The sequence below is a fragment of the Coenobita brevimanus genome, chromosome 45 (assembly GCF_032717465.1).
Source record: "Coenobita brevimanus isolate Jiangsu-jjx chromosome 45, ASM3271746v2, whole genome shotgun sequence".
In the NCBI taxonomy this organism is placed as follows: Eukaryota; Metazoa; Arthropoda; class Malacostraca; order Decapoda; family Coenobitidae; genus Coenobita; species Coenobita brevimanus.
Window position 1 is genome coordinate 40,008,215 of NC_136998.1, and position 20,305 is coordinate 40,028,519.

The 20,305-nt window shown below is 42.1% G+C and overlaps 1 protein-coding gene across 1 annotated transcript; it reads right to left on the bottom strand.

Moving 5' to 3' along the window:
* Window positions 1–133: 133 nt before the first annotated feature.
* LOC145398510 (uncharacterized) lies at window positions 134–20,046 on the bottom strand. Its single transcript, XM_080271385.1, has 12 exons — window positions 19,831–20,046; window positions 18,809–19,054; window positions 18,181–18,342; window positions 17,022–17,147; window positions 16,510–16,675; window positions 15,694–15,846; window positions 8,552–8,778; window positions 7,889–8,122; window positions 2,560–2,724; window positions 1,385–1,547; window positions 476–601; window positions 134–219 (listed from the first exon to the last, which is right to left on the bottom strand). Exons 1-12 carry the CDS (start codon window positions 20,044–20,046, stop codon window positions 134–136), a joined length of 2,070 nt encoding a protein of 689 aa, XP_080127511.1.
* Window positions 20,047–20,305: the final 259 nt, after the last annotated feature.

The following is a 20,305-nucleotide window of genomic DNA, read 5'->3' on the forward strand; positions in this document are numbered from 1 at the left end:
TCCACTGCTGTTTTCCAAACAGTGGCTTTTCTGAAGCAGAGAGACTGCAAAAATCTCTTATATCAGCTTTCCTCGTATTACAGGCAAGGACACTTTTTACCTTAGGATTTTTTTACTCGTTGTTTTCTTTTCCTTAGTACTTGTATAACATGAATATGCAGATGCTGAGGAGCATTAGGTTGATCAGACACGTAACTACCAGCAATGCTGCAGCTGCCACTGGGGAAGAAAAGGGTATAAAGGTTAATAGATGGTCTCAGGTGTCATTTATGTAGCATCTGTGTTCAAACCTGACACAGATCTCTAGCGCCTCTGTTTTCGGTTGATGGCCAAATGTAGTCAGACTCTCCAGTCTTACTGCACTTGGCCATCAACTGACCTGAGAGGGATTAGGGATTTTCTTCAGGATAAAACAGAAGCCCCTTGATTACCTCATTCTGTACTTTCCACCAACTTATTTTCCTACGTGGCTTACCTAGATATACTGGTACATCCTTCTCATAAGTGAGGAGAAGGCTTGTAATGCCTTGGATGACCACCTCTGCATTCCTTAGGTTATCCTTTGTTATCTCTGCAGTCTCTTGCTTTTCACGCAGGTTTTCTTGAAGTAAAAGGAGATTAATATTCAACACACATTGTAGCAGGATGAGTGGAGTGTGAGGAAGAGTATTTTAGCTACTGCCTGTGAAAGAAAAAGTATATATATATATCAAGGCAGGTGGAGTCTTGGTCTGCCACTTTTTACATGCTTTTGGTCTTTTTTTTATATTATTACAGTGTTTGGCATTTGTGGAAAAATTATACAAAATTAGTGATATGACTTGGAAGCTATATAAGCCAGTAGTTCCAACCCCTCCCATAAAAAGAAAAAATTAAATAAAATCCTTTATTACCCCAACGTGCAAGTTTACTCCCATTCTTTTTTCATGTATATGTAATAATTTCTTCCTAGTCTTCTTCAGAGTTCCTTTTTTGGTATCTTTAATCAACATCACTCAAGGTCCTTGTCTGGATATGTACTATCAGGTTGCCATCAGATTCTTCAGACGAGTGTGTGTCCTCATATTCATTACAGTATTTACTTAAGGCACCTGGTGATTGCACAGTTAGAATGCTACATTACAAGAGATAGCCTAGCAAAAATTAGATCACCAGGATGTGACTGGAAGCTTTGGACGAGATGATGCCACTAAGGGAATTAAGCTGATTATCTACCCTTAAATGTACTGGACTGTAGTAGCCTTGCCTCAAGGTCTTACACCTCAAAGGGCATGGTTGTTACTGAACTTCCTCTCTGACTCATTGCTAAGGTCCCTTCCATTTCCCACAAGCTGTTCATTCTTAGTGTTCTCCGGTAGATAAGTGTTGTGCAGTATTTCTATACCCAAGTCAGTGATGACAAAGGCTGGTAATGAGTCAAGTGAGTTGTTTCTGGTAGCACTCCAAAAGTGCCTTGCCTCTCTAATGGGCAGGAGGCAGGAAGCATTTACAGCTATATCTGGAGGCAGCGTCACTCTCTCCAGCCACCCCGGGAAATTCTTGAAGTTCTGCAAAGAAGAACCAAGTTAGTCATTTCTTGAATGCTTAGGAATTTAATTTTATTTATTTGACTGAGTTGTTATTCAACTCTTGAAGTACATTTATAATGTGCTATCTCACATTTAGAGGTCTGACCTCTTTACATGAAGTGATGGCTTGATAAATACTATATAAAGTAGTGCCTGGTGGTGACACTGACCTGTGAGGTGGTGGAGGAGGCCTGGTAAGAAAGCATAGCCAAGAAGTTCTCCTCTGTCTGTGCTGTATCTTGTAAACTTGACAGACTCTACTAAAAGACATATATGTATGAGAGTTTGAGTAGGAAAATAATAAAAACGATCTTAGAATTACCTGTACTGCATTGCTCTGAGATTTATTATAATTTTCACCCATTCAGTTACTGGAAAGAGCTGGTCTGATACTGCATATGTGCAAGCCAAATCAACTTAAAGAAGTAATGGAAGCAAGCCAAACTCTTATGCTTTTTGTAGCACCACATAGTAATCCTAATACAAACTGTGGTACAAACAGCCCACAACAGCATATTACTACACTTGTGTTCAGTAATTGCAAGTTTCATTAAGTTGTATGTATGCTTGTGAACTATTTCTAGAATATATTAGACAATAAGTTAGAGGATAAGGGGATTTGAGGTCCACATTACCCCTCTCTCTTGTAGCCCACTCTCTCTGCAGGGAAGACACCCATTTCATTTGGTATATTGTTTAACAGTTCTCCTAATTTTTGTGCTTTGTTTTTTTCATTATTTGTGGATGCTGCCTCACCCTGTCTTTCAGGTGGGATTCAATTGTTTGGATGATGATGATGAGGAGGAGGAGGAAGAGGAGGAGGAAGAAGATAATGATGATGATGATGATGATGTGCATCTTTAACGCCTTTGGAGGCATAGAAAACCATTAGGGATTTTTTCATCCATTTATATCTCTTATATAATTGTTTAGAGATATTTGTAATGTTAATGTGTTATTGAGGAAGAGTTCACATATTTCCATCACATACCACCTGCAGTTGTTGAGGGAGTTTTGTAATGCGGTGTTTTCTTCTGCTGTTCATAAGGGGGCCTAAGATAATTGCCGTCCCCAACGTGTAGGAGTGGTAGCTGAGGCGAGGAAGGAGCCAGTCTTGTACGAACACCCAGCCTCCAGAAACTCGCCCACTCTCAGCCTGGAATAAGAAAAGGTAAGATTATGATTGTATTTGTTTAGTGGTCCATGGTTCTGTCTCATTTGAATACTGCCAGTTGACATTCACTGAGCTCTTGTTAGGAAGTTGTGTTGGAGTTGGCTTTATTATGTAAGTAATCCCTCTAATATCTGAACGCCTAATATCCGAACATCCCCACTAACCGGACATAATCATCCTGGGATCCAATATTCCTAAAATGGGCCAAAAACCGCAAAAAATTCGAAAAAATTCAGACTTTTTTCCCACCCGTAATTTGAAATTGCCGCCTGGCACCGAACAGCTGTTACACCATGGTCCCTTCACCCCTTCCTTCCTGCCCCTCCCCCCTCCCCTGTCAGGGTTGCCATTTGGTATTTTTCGTTACCAAATGTGGGCCAATTTGGTAATGAAAAATTCGTTTGGTAATGATTCAGAATAATGCATTACCAAATGGATTTTTCACATGTATGAGGATACACAGGATGGAGGTGGTGGATTGTTTGCTCTCTCTGATTAATCTGCTACCCTACATAGCGTGAAAATAATCAACATGGTGTTGATTGTAGAATTTAGAGTGCAGAGGATTAACTGTGGACTGCAAACTGGCAGTTCAAACCAGTCCAGGAGCCAGGGACTTGTAAGTACTCAGAATGTTTAATATTGTATAAACTCATCTTTAAAACCTCATTTTATGGTTCTTTTGCATTTATTTCAGTCTTTTATGTCCCTTATTGGTGTGATTTGGGTCTTAAATAGGTGCTATGCATGTCCAGAGGGAGTTGTATAGGTGTTTCTCTGAGTTGGGTCCATAAATACAAGTCCATAAGCTGGGGCCCAATATCCGGACAGGACCACTATCCGGACCTGCCTGTGGCCCTATTACATCGGATATTGGAGGGATTACTTATCATTCTGTTTCATTAATTTTGAAAAGCATTGTACACTATGTACAGTATCATCTTCTTTGTGCATGCAGTTTTTCATAGTATCTAATATATGGCTGCGTTTCATCTCAGTCCCTAACCCTGAAGTCATTTCATAAGACCTCATCTCAAGGTCTGCCTAGTTCTGCCTCTGATTGATGTACCCTCCTTAATCACACTCATAGTTCGTTTCACCCAGTTTTCATCCTCCATTTTTTCCACAAGTTTCAAATCATCTCAGTCTCCATTGATGTACAGTTCCAAGCAGACATCTCAGCTGCCTGTTTGTAATTCTGCCGCTTGCATCTCATATGCAGTATTCACACATACATCTAGTCATCCTCATCTCAGAACACTGTAAACTGATGTAACCTTTGATGGGGCCTGACTGGGGAAGTGAGAGTCTGGGGGCATAGCAAAAAGGACAGAAAGAGAGAGAGAGAGAGTGCAGAATGTAATTACAGTATAACTGTACAGATAAATAAGAAAGAGAGTGCAGAATAGGGTGATGGTAGATTTGTTCTGTATATAAAGACTTTGTACTGTAACATCATAGTCACATTTGTCACTTGTACAGTATTTCCATTGTAAAGCTGCAGTGCACAATGTAGTTATTGAACCGGCCATTAATAGTAAAACAGTAACAGTTCAGTCCATGTAACTCCTTGTATGCATAAGAGGTTCTGCGGTTTGAGGGTCATAGTCTAGATCATTAAGGCAAATGCAAATCGCCTGATATCACTGGCAGCATTTACACATGTACATTTTTTTTTTTTTTTTTATGCGAGGAAGAAGGAACCAAAGGCCATGAGCCCGCAATAAGAGTTCCCTCCAAGAGAAAAACAAAATACAAGAGAGAGCCAAATTCAAGATCCATTCATTTCGAGATACCTGGACACCACTGCGTTTGAAAGACTGGAGATCATAGGCAGCAGGAAATACAGACAGGGGGAGACACTTCCAGAGTTGACCTGTTGCATAAATAAAGGACTGGGAGAAACGGTTAACTCTTGCATTAGAGAGTTGGACAGAAAAGGGATGAGAGTTTGCTGCTAGACGGGTGCTACGTGCCCGTCGTAGAGGTGGAGGAATGCATGCAGACAGTTCAGAGGAGCAGTGACCATTAAAGTAGCAATAGAAAAGAGATAAAGATGCAACAGTGCGGCAAAGCGACAAAGGTTGAAGGGAGTCAGTAAGAGGAGGAGAGTTAATGAGACGAAAAGCCTTTGACTCCACCCTATTGAGAAGAGCTGTGGGTGGGGAGCCTCCCCACACATGAGAGTTGTACTCCACACAGGGGCGAATAAAACCCCTGTATAGAGTCAACAATTGTGCAGGGGTAAAGAAAGAACGGAGTCGGCTTAGCACACCCAATCTCTTGGAAGCAGATTTTACAAGAGATGTAATATGATCTTTCCAAGATAAGTCCCAAGTAAATGAAACCCCAAGCATGTTCAAGGATGATGCAGGATTAAGCTGAATATTATTAAACATTAGTGAGTATACCTGTGGAAGATTTTGACGGGTTGATAGGTGTAAGAACTGCGTCTTTGATGCATTAAAAACAACAAGTTTATTTTTACCCCAGTCAGAGATACGAGCCAAGTCAGACATTAGGTGTGCCATAGCCTCATCCCTTGTTTGTTGAAGTAACTGCTGAGATGGGCGTTGCGGAAACCGAATGGAAAGGTGAAGGGTGGAGTCATCAGCGTATGAGTGGATAGCATTAGATGTACAGCTTAGAAGGTCATTGATGAATAGAAGGAAGAGAGTTGGTGATAGGACAGAGCCCTGAGGAACACCACTTTTGATAGATCTAGGAGAGGAACGATGGCCGTCTACAACAGCGGCTAGAGAACGACCAGAAAGGAAGCTAGTGATGAAGGCACAGATAGAGGGATAGAAACCGTAAGAGGGCAGTTTGGAAATTAAAGATTTATGCCAGACTCGATCGAAAGCCTTTGAGATGTCAAGTGCAATGGCAAAGCTTTCGCCAAAGTCCCGAAAGGAGGATGACCAGGAGTCTGAAAGGTAGGTGAGAAGATCACCTGTGGAGCGTCCCTGACGGAACCCATACTGACAGTCAGAAAGAAGGTTGTGATAAGAAAGATGCCTTAAAATTTTTCTATTGAGAATTGACTCGAAAACTTTTGAAATACAGGACGTTAAAGCAATTGGATGATTGTTGGAGGGTTGAGAGTGGTCACCCTTCTTTGGGACTGGCTGAATGAGAGCAAACAAACAGCAAGCAGGAAAGGTACAAGTTTACAGACAAAAGCGAAAGAGTTTGCCTAGGCAGGGTGTAAGCACAGAAGCACAGTTCTTGAGAACAACAGGAGGGACTCCATCAGGCCCATATGCCTTGTTAGTATTGAGGCCACTGATGGCAGAAAATATATCAGCTGAAGAAATTTTAATGTCAGCCATGAGGAAGTCAGAGGCGGGAAGTGATGGAGGAACAGCACTGGAATCGTCTAAGGTAGAATTGGAGGAGAAAGTCTGTGCAAAGAGATCTGCTTTATCAGTAGAAGAAATAGCTACAGAATCATCAGAGTAGAAAAGAGGAGGGAAGGATGATGAGGTAAAGTTGTTAGAAAGGTTTTTGGCAAGGTGCCAGCAGGAGCAGGAAGAATTCGAGTTGGAGAGTTGAGAGCATTTAGTACGGATGAAATTATTTTTGGCAAAGCGAAGAACAGACTTAGCATGATTCCGGGCAGAAACGTAAAGATGATGTGATTCAGGGGTGGGTTGGCTCTGGTACCTTTTGTAGGCCCTCTCCTTGTTGTGGACAGCATTAGAACAAGCGTGATTAAACCAAGGCTTTCTTGCGTTAGTCAAAGGATATGAGAAAGGAATGTATGCTTCCATGCCCGAGAGAATAACCTCCGTAATGCGCAAGGCACACTCAGATGGCTCACAGCCATGGAAGCAATAATCATTCCAGGGAAAATCAAAGAAGTACTGCCTGAGGGCCTCCCAATCCGCAGCTCCAAAATGCCACAGGCGACGTTTCCCTGGAGGGTCCACAGGCCGTACCAGAGTGATAGGACAGGTTAAGGTGATAAGGTTGTGATCGGAGGAGCCCAACGGAGAGAAAAGATTAACAGTGTAAACAGAAGGATTAGTTGTAAGGAAGAGGTCAAGTATGTTGGAGCTCTCTCCAAGGTGGTCTGGGATAAGGGTAGGGTGCTGTACAAGCTGCTCTAGGTCATTAAGGATAGAAAAGATGTAGGCTTGTTCACCAGGTGGATCAGTGAAAGGAGAGGAGAGCCAAAGTTGGTGGTGAACATTGAAATCTCCTAGAACGGAGATTTCAGAGAAAGGAGAAATGGATAGAATGTGTTCCATTGTAGAAGTAAGATAGTCGAAGAATTTTTGATAGTCAGTAGAATTAGGGGATAAGTAAACAGCACAGATATATTTAGTCAGAGAATGACAGGAAAGCCGAAGCCAGTGTGTAGAGAATTCAGAAGAATCGAGTTCAGGAACACAAGAGCAAGATAAGTCGTTGTGTATATATACACAACAGCCACCTTTGGCTTTGAAATGAGTATAGAGAAAGTAGGAGGATACAGAAAAGGGTTTGCTGTCAGTTGCCTCAGACAGCTGAGTCTCAGTTAGAAAGAGAAGATGAGGTTTAGAGGAGGAGAGGTGGTGCTCAACAGAGCGAAAGTTAGAGGAAAGGCCGCGAATGTTGCAGAAATGAAGAAGAAGAGAGTCAGACAGTGGTTCCAGGCACTTCGTGTCGTCACCGGGAGAGGGGCGGAAGGTGGGGGTATTTGTGGTCCCCCCCCCCCCGGGGACTCCGAGACTGGGTGATGAGACGCCATGGTTTGTTTTTTGATTTTTGGAAAAGGAAGTGTAGTGTGTACTGTGCATGTAGTTTGGTGTAGATAGTTAGAGAAATTTGTATTGGAGAGCATGCTGGCCTACTCTCTGTGTAACTGAGACACTGAAAAAGTTCAGCAAAGGGGGATAGTCAGGAACTAGTCCTGAGGGCTGATGAAACAGGAGCTCCAGCACTCCCTGTCATCAGCTTTCCATCCACCTCGGGAGTACTGCCCTGCTCGACTGGTGCTACAGTCTACTCCTCTGTATCAGCCAGTCCCATCTTACCCATTCAAGGTGCATGGGTCCAATGGTAAACTACAAGGCACCGCTCAAAAAAAAGAAAAAAAAAAATAGTACTGCACCATGAATACTCCAAAGTCACATATATCTATATCTACATAGAGCCTTACCATGCATATCTCGGTGCCAAGGTCAAAAGCCACAAAAACAACTGGGAAACGAGGCTGCCCATTGGTGGCACTCATGAAGAGCCTGGCCACCTCCAGCAGGACGGCCACACCTCCACCATTGTTGTAGATGGGGTCCTCTTGCCCATCTGTGTCATAGGCTGCCCCCACCACCACCAGGGGGTTAGAACCATTCACATTTAGAGGCCCAGCATACCCAATGATGTTCACTGCTTCCTGCCAGAATGTGAAAATATTAGCATCAGCACATATGTGATTATATCTGACTGTCATGCAGTACAATTAGCATTTAATCTGTCTGCACTACCTAAACATAATCCCTAAGTTATTGACATCAAAAGTTCACCTTTGATTGAGTGAGATTTTTGTGTTTTGCATACTATTATTGACAAGATACTCTGTAATTATGCGGATGAATACATTTCATGAATTTGATTATAGCACAGTATTGTGGAATAAAAGTAAGAAATGAAACTGTAATCCTTAACTAGTTAAACAGAAGTTAATACCTTTTTATCAGTCACTTAAAAAAGAGGGGGAGGGTAATACAGTACATACAGTATATGGTAATGCTAGTATGTGGCACTACAAATAAAAAGGCCAGTAGGTTAAAAGCAAAGGAGAAAAATCCCCTGGATGTATTACAAGTCCTTGTCTGTGGATGGCATGGTGGTTATGTGGGTGAGCAGGGACCTCATACTGTTGTCGGTGCACAGTGAGTCCATACTGGGTGAAGCAGTCCTGGATGTACACCATTGCCTCAAACCTCTCGTTGGTGAAGGACCCATTGAGGAACCTTTGGGTACCCAGGTGGACCAGGTGTGTGGTAAGGTTGACATCTTGACTCCCATACACTGATGCTATGCATATTCCTGAAGAAAAGAGTGGCACATAAATGATGATTTCATATATATATAATGATCATCGTTATCATAGCCCCTTTATACCACCTAAATATGAGTCAGATCAGGTGAGGCTAAGAGCAGATCAACAAGTGTTATTACACATACATACTGTAGTTTCTGTATGACTCCTCAGCTTAGGTTAAGGAGCAAATCTGGTGACAGTTTATTAATAAATCTGGGGATGGTTAAGAAGCAAATCTGTGATAGTTTAGTAACAAATCTAGTGACTTAAGAAGCAAATCTGGTGATGTGTGCACCTGTTATCAGGAGAATTAATTATCTGTGTGACTCCTCAGGTTATCACGATCATGCGTTATCAGCAGGTTTGTGAGATTTAAGTTGGAGTGGAGGTCAGGTATGCTGTCTGTCACTCCTCTCTCTCCATCTGGCTGAGATTTTTGTGTGAAGGGAAGAAAAGATGATGATTTTGTAGGGAGGGAAAATAAGAGTGTCCTCTCAGTCCTTCATTTTTTATGTTCATTTTCTTTTGTGGGTGGATGATGGTTTTTTATGAGGAGGAAACAGCTTTGGTGGAGAGAGGGTGGTATACATGGTCAAGGGAAGTAATACACACACACACACTCTCTTTTCTCCATCTTTGTCAAGGTGGTTTTGGTGAGGAAGGAAAGAGTGGTGTTTGTAGAGGGAAAGATATGTACTGTATCATGTGTGTATCTGTAGATCTATCTGTCTCTCTGTCTGTTTATCCATCAGTCTGTTTATCTATCCATGTGTTTGTCTCTCTGTTCATCTATCCATCCATCTATCTGTTTATCTATCCATCCATCTGTCTGTTCATCTATTCATTTATCTGTCTCACCTGTCAGTAGCAGAATCCTCAGACTTGCCATAACATCACTGTATGGCCACCTCCAGGATATGCTTAATTCACACACACACTGGCCTACTCTCTCCTTGCCTGGGAGACCTGATACTGACCCTCTCTCTCTCTCCCTCTCTTGGTCCCCTCCTTCCCCCCTCCCTTGGCCCCTTTTCCCCCTCCCTTTGCCCACTCTTACCCCCCTCCCTCTCTTACTTGTAGCTCATCCTCCTTCCTCCCCTTACCTTCATACTCATATCTTTGCTTCTTACCCCACCTCCCTCCCTCTCTTCTCTCTTCTCTCCCCCTCCTCCCACTACCTTCCCCCCTATCCCTCACCCTTCCTCCTCCCACTCCCCATCCTCACATACCCCCTTCCCTTCTGGTCCCCCTCCAACTGCCTGTCCCTCCCCTCTTCTCTCCATCTCCCATTTGCCTTTTCTTCCCAGTTCTTCCTTTCCCCCACTTCTAAACTCCCCTCCCCCTCTGTTCCCTCCTCCACCTCTCACTTCTCTTGCCCTCACTGTTTCACTCCCTCTCTTGCCTCACCTTCCCCTGCTTATCCCACCCTCACCCTCCAACCTCCCCTCCTCTTCTCCCCTTCTCTTCTCCTTCCCCCCCCCTCCCTCTTTCCTCTTTTGCATCTCCCCCTCCCTCCTCTTCTCACTCCTCCTCTCCCCTCTCCCCACTCCTCCTCCCTCTTCTCCTCCCCTTCCACTCAGAAACACCTGTCCCACCCATTCCCCTCTGTCACCTCCCTCACCCTCTTATATGCTGTTAAATTTGGTAACTCATACTGAAGAAGGTAACTCTTTCAAGCACAGGGACTAATATCAGATACTGTAGATGATCCATTGCATCATATGGAAGAGACTGTTGGGAGAGAGACACTGGTAAGAGCTTGAATTCTTTATTTTCCCTAATACAGTATTTTGAGTTTTGCATAGCCTGAAACATTAGAGGAAAAAAAGAATTCAAGTTCTAACCTAGATCTCTCTTCTACCCAGTGTATCAGGCACTGTATTCCATTGCTGTTACTGCCAGACAATATTATTCAGTTGGGGGATGCCTATGCTCTCCAGACAGTTAATTTTCTGTCTGTGTCATATATTAGTTTCTGTGTTTTCTCAGTATCTTTATATTCCTAAGAATTTAATAATGGATGGATGGTTTGTGACAAGACTAGATTTTTTCACCACTCATCCTGTCCTGTAAACTGTCAGTGACATTATTTTTTTTCAATGTGTAGTGATTCTTTTCCCTTGCTCCTGCCAGATATACTGGTATAGTTGGGAAGTGTGGGTGTGTGGGTATGGGTATTGATGTGGGTGTGTGGGCGAGTGGATAGGTGGGGGATGGGATGGGGAGTAACCTAGATGACTACCTATTCTTCATTACAATAAAATCAGTACTGTACTGTAGTTATAATCACCCCTATAGTTAACAGCATTGTAAGAATAATAGATCTGTTGTTTGACTCCCTTCTTACCACCATGTCATTTTGAGCCTGAAGAACTCAAACAGTTCTTTGTTGTGAGCATTATTTATTCTTGCATGTACAGAGTTATTTTCATAGAAAGAACCCGCACATTAACATGAAAACAAACCACAAAACAGGCAAGGATTTAAGCCATAAGAATGTATACATTAAATTGGATGTCAGGATATTGTCTGGCCAAATTAATTATTAGATATATCATGAAACACATTTAGTAATCAAAGACTTTTATGCAACATTTGACAATAAACAACACTATTTAAAATGTGAAGGAGAGAGAAAGGGAGAATGCATATGTATCAATTAACAGCTTTATTTTGGTCAACACTTAAAAGGTGTAGAATGGGAAGAAAGATACAGGTTTATCAGCTCACATGAAACTTGTAATATCAGGATGCCATAGAATGATTCATCCTCAAACCCAGGATCTCCTTTACTTGAAGTCAGATGTGTATCTTTTCTTTCATACAGTAGATGCCGTTAAGATGATTTTCAACTTGATCTCATTTTGAAATTTTTCTTTCACTGTGGAAGGTTAGTGATTCAAGAGAGATATAGAGGTAGGTTGAGGTTGGCATTTGAAAACATGTCCTGAGCTGAAGGCTGCCTTACATGAGGAAAAGGGTCACCATCTAAGTATTCTATGAGAAAGTCCCATGACTGTTAACTGACTAAGCACATATACTCACATGCAAACAATAGAGAGATTATGGTAGGAGGAAATGTTATATATATTATGTAAATGTTTCTTTAACTTCATACAATAAGTAGTTCTTTAGTTACCTGCACAGTACATTTTACACTCAAAGTCAAATTTTCAGCCACATTACTTTTTCCCTGATGTTCTGTGGTTAATGTGTTACTTTCCCTTATTTCCTCTTCTTGACACACAAACTAATAAGAATGAGACAACATTTGCTTGCCAGATATTACAAAGCAACACAGAACAGCCTGATGTGTTGCCAGTGAAAGCAGAAATCAGGATGTCTATCTATCTATCTATCTATTGCCAGACGCCTCAATCCCATTTGGGGTGGCCACAAACAAATCGCCTCCAAGTCGCCCTGTCCCCCGCCATTGCACTGCCCTGCTCCCAACTCACATCCTCCTCTCTCATATACCTCTCCACCCCATCCCTCCAGCTCATCCTCGGCCTCCCCCTCCCTCTTCCCACCTCCACCTCACTCACATACACTCTCTTCGTCAGTCTTTCACCCTCCATCCTCTCCACATGGCCAAACCACCTCAGTGTGTTCCTCATAACGCTTCCTATCACATCCACATCCACACCACAACGTTCCTTTATATCCTCATTCGTCAGCCTGTCTCTCCATGTGACTCCACAGGCTCCTCTTAAATAACCCATTTCCTCTGCTCTCACTGTTGACTTGTGTCCTTCCAACAACGTCCAACTTCACTTCCATACGTTAGAGTTGGTATCACAGTACTGTCATGTGGTAACTTTTTCACTTCCATGCTCACTTCCCTGTTTCTTATCACTGCTTTCAAAGAACCAGCAACCTTTCTTCCCTGCTGTACCCTTTCAAGCACTTCACCCTCCAAACCTCCATCCTTACTCATCACGCTACCCAAGTAATTAAACGTACTCACATTTTCCAATTCCTCACCATCCAACCTTGCTGTACATTCACTGACTTCACCTCTCTCAAAGACCATCACTTTACTCTTCCCTACATTCACCTTTAGATTCCGTTTCTTACACACTCTCCCAAACTCATCCATCAAGCCTTGCAGCTCCCCTTCATCTTCACTCAACAACACAGTATCATCTGCAAACAACAGTACAGGGAGTTTCCAAACACTATCCTCTCTCACCAGGGCCACTCCAATATCCACTACCCTTCCTTGTACCTCTTTTATTACCCCATCCATGTACAGATTGAACAACCATGGAGACATGACACATCCCTGTTTGAACCCAACTTTCAAAGAGAAAAATTCACTTAGTTCACCATCCACATGCACTGCAGCCTTCGCACCATTATACATACTCTTCACAGCATTCAACAACTTCCCATCTACTCCATATATTCTTAACACTTTCCACAATCCTTGTCTATCCACCCTGTCATATGCTTTCTCCAAATCCATGAAAGCTGCATACAACTTCTTTCCCTTCTCTAGAAATTTTTCCACTAAAGATCTAAGAATGAATATCTGATCTACACAACCTCTTCCCTTCCTAAAGCCTCCCTGTTCTTCTCCAACTATTTTCTCTGTTCTTTCCCTAACTCTGTCAATAAGTATCCTACCATACATTTTTCCTATTATACTAAGAAGACAAATGCCCCTATGATTACCACATATTTCTTTTTCCCCTTTTCCTTTGTACAAGGGAATAATTATGCCTGACTTCCAATCCTCTGGGACTCTACCTTCCTCCCAGGCCAATCTGCACATCTTCCACATCCATTCTACTACTATCTCTCCCCCATGCTTCAGCATTTCACCACACATTCCATCAATTCCTGGGGCTTTCCCCAATTTAACTTTCTTCATTGGTTCCACAACTTCTATCCTACTGATTTCTGCCTGTAATTGTAGGGGAAAAAAAAAAAGTACTGTATACCAGACATTTAGTAAGTGGATGCCATGTCTCCTCTGCAATAATACAATAAAATTTAAAATAGTAGCAGTATACAGGTAATACAGTACTGATGGTAATAAAACCAAACATTCATGCATTTAGTAAGCATCAACCCCAGAAGCAAAACATAATAAATAAATATTACTTGACATTAAAAAAGCTTATTTTAACCATAAATCTGACTCTCAGTTTTACAATAATTGCAGAAAATTAAACTACATTACTTCAAGACCTGTTCACTATTTTGTTTCATTTAATTTACAAGTAAGACTTACGTTACAAATTATTTAAGTACAGGAATGGGAAATATTTATTTAAAGATTAGGAAAACCAGTAGGGAAGCACTTGATCACTAAACTATGTCAATCTCAGTCTCCTAGCTAAAAAAAAAAAAAAATATTGAGCTATGTTCTCAGAAAGCAAGCAAGCAAGCAGACAAACCCAAAAATGAACACGGTGAACACTGAAGGCACTTAATTAAACATGGGAGAGTGTACAACTATTTTTCCTTATACTATACTTAAATTAATAGCCTCTTTAATAGTTTTTTTTTCTTCATTTTTTTTTTAGATCTTTCCATTTTTAATAGGGAAAACATTGCTGCATCTTCTGAGTCTGTGTGTACTCTGATTTCTAAGTGCATGTTGGAGTCATCTTTTCTTTCTAATTACTGTATTTACCTTTCCTTTTTAAACATATATTATTTTCATCTTACATGATTCATTTGCTCCTTTCCTTTTCATGTACTTTTATTTATTTATTTATTTATTTATTTACTGCTGTTATGTCCACAACAAATTATAGAAAAATTATCTGTTAAAGTTCATTTGCTTCCTAAACAGGTGATTTGCCACTTCTCTCAGCGTGCAGTATCAGTTGTGTGGTTAAGTTGTGGTACTGTATATGGAAACAGTTCTGGATTATCACCAGGTGTGTCTGTACTGAGAGTATGGTCAGTGGTGGTAGTGTTGGTGTTGTGGTTAGAAGTGGTGGTGGTGGTGTTGATTTTGATGTTTTGGTTAGTGGTGGTAGTGGTGGTGATGTGGTTAGAAGTGGTGGTGGTGCTGCTGTGGTTAGAAGTGGTGGTGGTGTGGGTAGTGGTGGTGGTAATGTGTTATTAGTATAGTACTGTGAGCAGTAGTGGTGGTGTTGTGGTTAGTGATAGAGGCGGACAAAGAGCAGAGTGAGGGCCATGGTGAGGAGTGAGGGCAAGGTGGTCCAGGCAGCATCCGTTTCTGTGGAAGATAAAGTAACAAAGCACAGTTTTAATGATATGTTGACTTTTTTTTTTTTTTTATAGTCAAATCCATATTAAATTACAAAATGAATGCTTGTTAAAGTCCCATTGCCTCCTATACAGTTAATTCATGAATTTTTCCAATTTTACAGCATTATTTGTATGAAGAATCTGTGATATTTTGGAATGCACCTATGACATAATAAGAATGGCTGTCTGGAGGGAAGGCAGGAGAAGGAAAGGAAAGCTGGAGATGGAAGGGAAGGCAGGAAAAGGAAAGGAAAGCTGGAGATGGAAGGGAAGGCAGGAGAAGGAAAGGAAAGCTGGAGATGGAAGGGAAGGCAGGAGAAGGAAAGGAAAGCTGGAGATGGAAGGGAAGGCAGGAGAAGGAAAGGAAAGCTGGAGAAGGAAAGGAGGGCAGAGGATGGAAAGGGAGGCAGGAGAAGGAAAGAAGAGGAAGCAGGATAAGGAAAGGGGAGGCAGAATAAGGAAGGATGAGGCAAGAAAGAGGAGGCAGGATAAGGAAGAATGAGGCAAGAGAAGGAAAGGGGAGGCAGGATAAAGAAGGATGAGGCAGGAGAAGACATAGGAAGATAGGGAAGGGGAGGCAGGTGAAGGAAAAGTGAGGCAGAATGAGGAATGGGGAGGCAGGATAAGGAAGGATGATGCAAGAGAAAGCAGAGTGAGGTAGGAAAGAGCAGAGGTGAAGCAGGACTGACCAGGCACATAGATCCCCTGTCGGTTGAAGAGTAAACGAGTGATGGCAATGACGGTAGACTCCATGAACTCCTCTCGCTCATCAGTTAGCATTACACTCAGTGGGCAGCGGTCAATACAGCCGTCAGGGAGTGGAGGGCGTTCACGTAGGGCCTCTTGGGGAAGAGAGGAAGGAGTGACAGTGGAGTGATGGGGTTAGGGTGGAGTGAGCAGTGAGGGTGGTGTGAGCAGTGATAGTGAAGTGATGGGTTGAGGGAGGATTGATGGGGTGAGGGATGAGGGTGGGATGACGAGGTGTTGGGTTAGGGTGGGATGACGGAGTGAGGGATGATGGGGTGAGAAAAGAGGGTGGAGTTAGGGGCGAAGATGGAATGATGTCATCTTCTTTCTATCCAGTACTATCCCGTCAACCAGAATCTCCTCTCAGCTCACTGCTCTGTCCTGTGTACTACTCATCCATTTTATTGTGTCAACCATTGATCTCTATTCTACCTGACACTTTGCTCTCAACCAAAGGATACCTCTTTTCATTCCACCACATGCTCAACCAATCATCACACTGTCCTCTCAATCACATCATTACACTATCCTCCCAGCCACATCGTATCGTCACACTATCCTCTCAGTCACTCAGTCACACTGCCCTCTCAACCATTCAGTCACAGTGCCCTCTCAACCACCCATTCACACTATCACTCAATCCTTCAGTTGCAGAGTGCTGTCAGCCATTAAAAATAAATTTAAAAACACTGAATAAACAAAAAATAATAAAAAAAAACACTAAAACCATCTAAAATCTACTCTCCCCTCAAACTCACGTGTGTCTGTGATGAGGATGGCTGGCAGATGTTTGCTGACGTTGTTGTATTCGAAGGACCAGAAGTGGATGGTCTCAGATTTGGTCAACTCCGTCAGAATGTTGTTGAACTGTGTTGGTCTACTCAGGGTCATGTCCTCCGAGCGGTATGGCCTCAGCTTGCGGTCCTGTTGTGTTTTTTTTTAGGTTAGGTTAGGTATATAATCATAATACTGTACAGAAATGTGGTTGGCTTAAAAAAAAAAGGGGGAAAAAAAAATGATAATGCAGTGGTAGAGAAGAGGCATGAATGATTATTGCTTATAGAAACTGATAGGGACATATGTAGTCTGATATGAAAGGATGTGAATGATTATTGCTTTTAGAAATAGGTATGGTCATATGTAGTTTGATATGAAAGGCAAACAGAAAGACAGGTTTTGGAAGAATATAGTGTTCTGATGGAGTGAGAGAGAGACAGGGACAGACAGACAGACAGGTAGACAGACAGACGGAATATCCTCTTGTGCTCACCTTATTATAACTGCCAAGAAACTGGTCCTTAAGAGTGATCTCCTTTTCTGTGCCCAGAGCGACGACACCCAGGAAGTTGCCCTTCTCACCATCATTCCTAACCCGTTCGTAAACATCTGGCCACAGCTGCATGTACACACACACATGGACGTGGCAGGAAAAAGTAAGTTAATTATCTGATTGTTTTATACTTCCATCTGGCACACTGTTAAAGGTATATTAACCTTGACACACACACACACACACACACACACACACACACTCGTGGCAAATGGAATTCAATGTGGACAAGTGTCATGTAATCAAGTTTGGTAAAAGTGGAAAAAGACCTGATTGGGATTATATGTTAGGAAATAAAACCCTACACACATCAGAAAGAGAGAAAGACCTAGGTGTGATTATCAATAACAGATTATCTCCGGCTGACCACATCAGTGAGAAGGTACGGAACATGTATACACTGCTTGCAAATATGAGAATAGCATTCACATACATAAATGAAGACATGCTAAGAAGGATAATAACATCATTCATCAGACCAACCCTGGAGTATGCATCAGTAGTCTGGAGTCCTCATCTTAAAAAGCACATAGACAAGATTGAAAAAGTTCAAAGGGCCGCTACAAGATGGATACCAAGCTTAAAGGATCTAAGCTATGAAGAAAGATTAAATAAACTGAATCTACCAACACTGCAGGAGAGAAGGAAAAGAGGTGACATGATAATGCTATATAAATGCATATCAGGGAAGGAGAAAATAGACATAAATGATTACTTAACATGTGGGGAAGCATCAGCAAGAGGACACTGCAAAAAACTGCATAAGAAGAGAGGTGATAAAGACGTAAGGAAATTCAGTTTCCCAAACAGAGCAATTGATCAATGGAATGCACTACCGAATGAAATAGTGTGTGCCAAAACAATTCACAAATTTAAGGATATGTACGATAAATATGGTTTAAGACACGGGACAGTACAAGCTTGACTCATTCCTGTAAAGATACAATTAGGTAAGAACACACACACACACACACACACACACTCTCTCTCTCTCTCTCTCTCTCTCACACACAGACTGCAGACTAAGGTACTGAACATGCTCATGAGTATACACATGTGTACACACACAGATACATGCACACACACACATGCACCCTACCCGCAGAAAGGTTGACCCAGTATCCTGACTCTTCTCCTCGTAGTTGACATTCATGATTGAGTCGATGATGATGGCACCTCCAAAATTGACGTCAGACTGATTGAGATAATTCCACAGCCATTCATTCACGAAGTACCATCCCCCGGGCTTGCCTGGACCATACTAGTGAAGAGAAAGAGAGGGTTAGTGGAGAAAGAAAGGGTTAATGAAAGAGAAAGAAACGGTTAGTGGAGGAGAAAGAGAAGGTTACTTCATTTTTATTTTTTATTTTTTTTTTTTAGGTCAGGAGGGATGTTTTGAACTCACTATGTTTTGAAATCAAATAATGTGCATTCTTTGAAATTAACTAGTGTACCTTAAGTTTCATTTCACTGCTTGGTTTAATAGCAACAATGTCATCCCAATGAAGTAGTTACTATCAGTGCATGGCAGTGTAATAGCATCATTGTCATTGGCTGGTTTTTGACCCTTTGACATTCTGGACAATAAACTAGCCTTGATTTCCTACACCTCTAGTGAAGTAATGCGAGATTAGTTATTACTTTTTTTATAAAGAAAGGCAGTTCGTATTATAAAGTAGAGATGTGTTCCTGAGTGTATATTACTGTACTATTACTTCAAGACTTACTCCATGTTCCTTGGTGTTGAGGTCAAAGGCCACAAAGATAGTTGTGTAGTTTCGGAAGAAAACGCCAGACCAGTCAGTGTTGAAGCTAAAAAGCTTTGATACTTCCAGCATGGCGGCCACCCCAGCACCGTTGTTGTAGAGTGGGTCATCCATGCCGTTGGTGTCATAGTCAGCCCCCACCAAGATCACGGCGTTGGGTTTATTGCTTACTGCCTCTGCTATGCCGATGATGTTCACACCTTCCACCTGAGGAGGGAATGACCAGGTAAGGCAGGTGAGGAGTGAGAGAGAGAGAGAAGTAACTAGACATAAAGTATGAAGTGACGTTTGAGAGTACTGAACAATCTTTATATCTTTTTCACCTTAACTTGGTCCACATTTCCATCATTTGCAGCAATTTCATGTAGCTCAGTGGCAGAATAAGACAATATCATGCCTGTACATTCTTTCCATATTACATCCTCATGACTAGGGCAGTGAAGTGGCATTGGACAGAACGACATGGAGGTGATTTGTTTGTGGCCACCCCTTATGGGATTGAGGCATCTGGCAGTAGAGAGATGGATAGAAAATTTTTTATTAAACTCAGCGTTCACGATGGGAAGATGGCAATTGTAGGCCTAGTTAGCATAGGAAAGGTATACTGTAATGCCATAGTTACCCCCACCAGAATCATTGCAGTGGGTTGTTGTTCAATGCTTTTGTGACACCATTAGGTGAAGCGTGGAAGAGAGTAGAGAGAATAGATAAAGGCTGAGTTTTCTAAGTTCAGTGGAAAAGGAGTTTGTTCTGTAGACAGTATATACAGAAGTAATTTGTTTATAGACGAGTGGCAATTAGGAGTTTGTGGTTTAAAGATGTGCGGTATACAGAGAGAGAGAGAGAGAGAGAGAGAGAGAATCTCCATACTACCACTATTCTACTGTGTGGAGGGGGAGAGAGTCCTCACACTACCACTACTACTGTGCAGTAATTCCAGTACTGTATCACAGCACACTTCAAAGACATGCATAATGACTCACAGTTTCAGGATCTCCCAATCCAGCTGGATTCTTGTAAGCGGTGGTGTTGAAGGTCTGCTTGTACACTCTGAGGCCATTGTACTGGAATGTGTCCTCAATGTACTTCCGCGCGTCCAGCCGTCCCTGGTTTGCGGTGTCACTGGGATAGCGCTGTGAGGCAAGGTGCTTCAAGTGTCCCTCTAGTTCAACGTCGAATACCACCTCACCGCTCACCATCACGGCCATCCCTGGAGGGTCATATTAGGTTTAGTCCTCTGATCCGATGACGTACTATATTATCAGCCGCGATAGTGAAGTTGTTACAGATATTACTGTATTTTCAATTTGTGTCTGTTAGCATGATGACTTTGCAACCGCTCAAGATATCATCTCAGAATTTTACAGGTGTGTAGTAGGGGTGAAAATCTTGGACGAGTTCAAAATTGGTGATAGTAGGTCAAGGTCAAGGTCAAGGTCATATTCTGGGCCACGCTAG

What these genes read in the sequence shown, in the direction of transcription:
- LOC145398510 (XM_080271385.1), bottom strand. Translation starts at nt 20,046, where the DNA reads ATGGTGAGCGGTGAGGTGGTATTCGACGTTGAACTAGAGGGACACTTG. An exon ending in CTGGGTCAACCTTTCTGCGG is followed by an intron (nt 17,148 to 18,180) that starts GTAGGGTGCATG and finishes GTGTACATGCAG; the next exon opens with CTGTGGCCAGATGTTTACGA. An exon ending in CTTTGTCATCACTGACTTGG is followed by an intron (nt 602 to 1,384) that starts GTATAGAAATAC and finishes TTTTACTTCAAG; the next exon opens with AAAACCTGCGTGAAAAGCAA.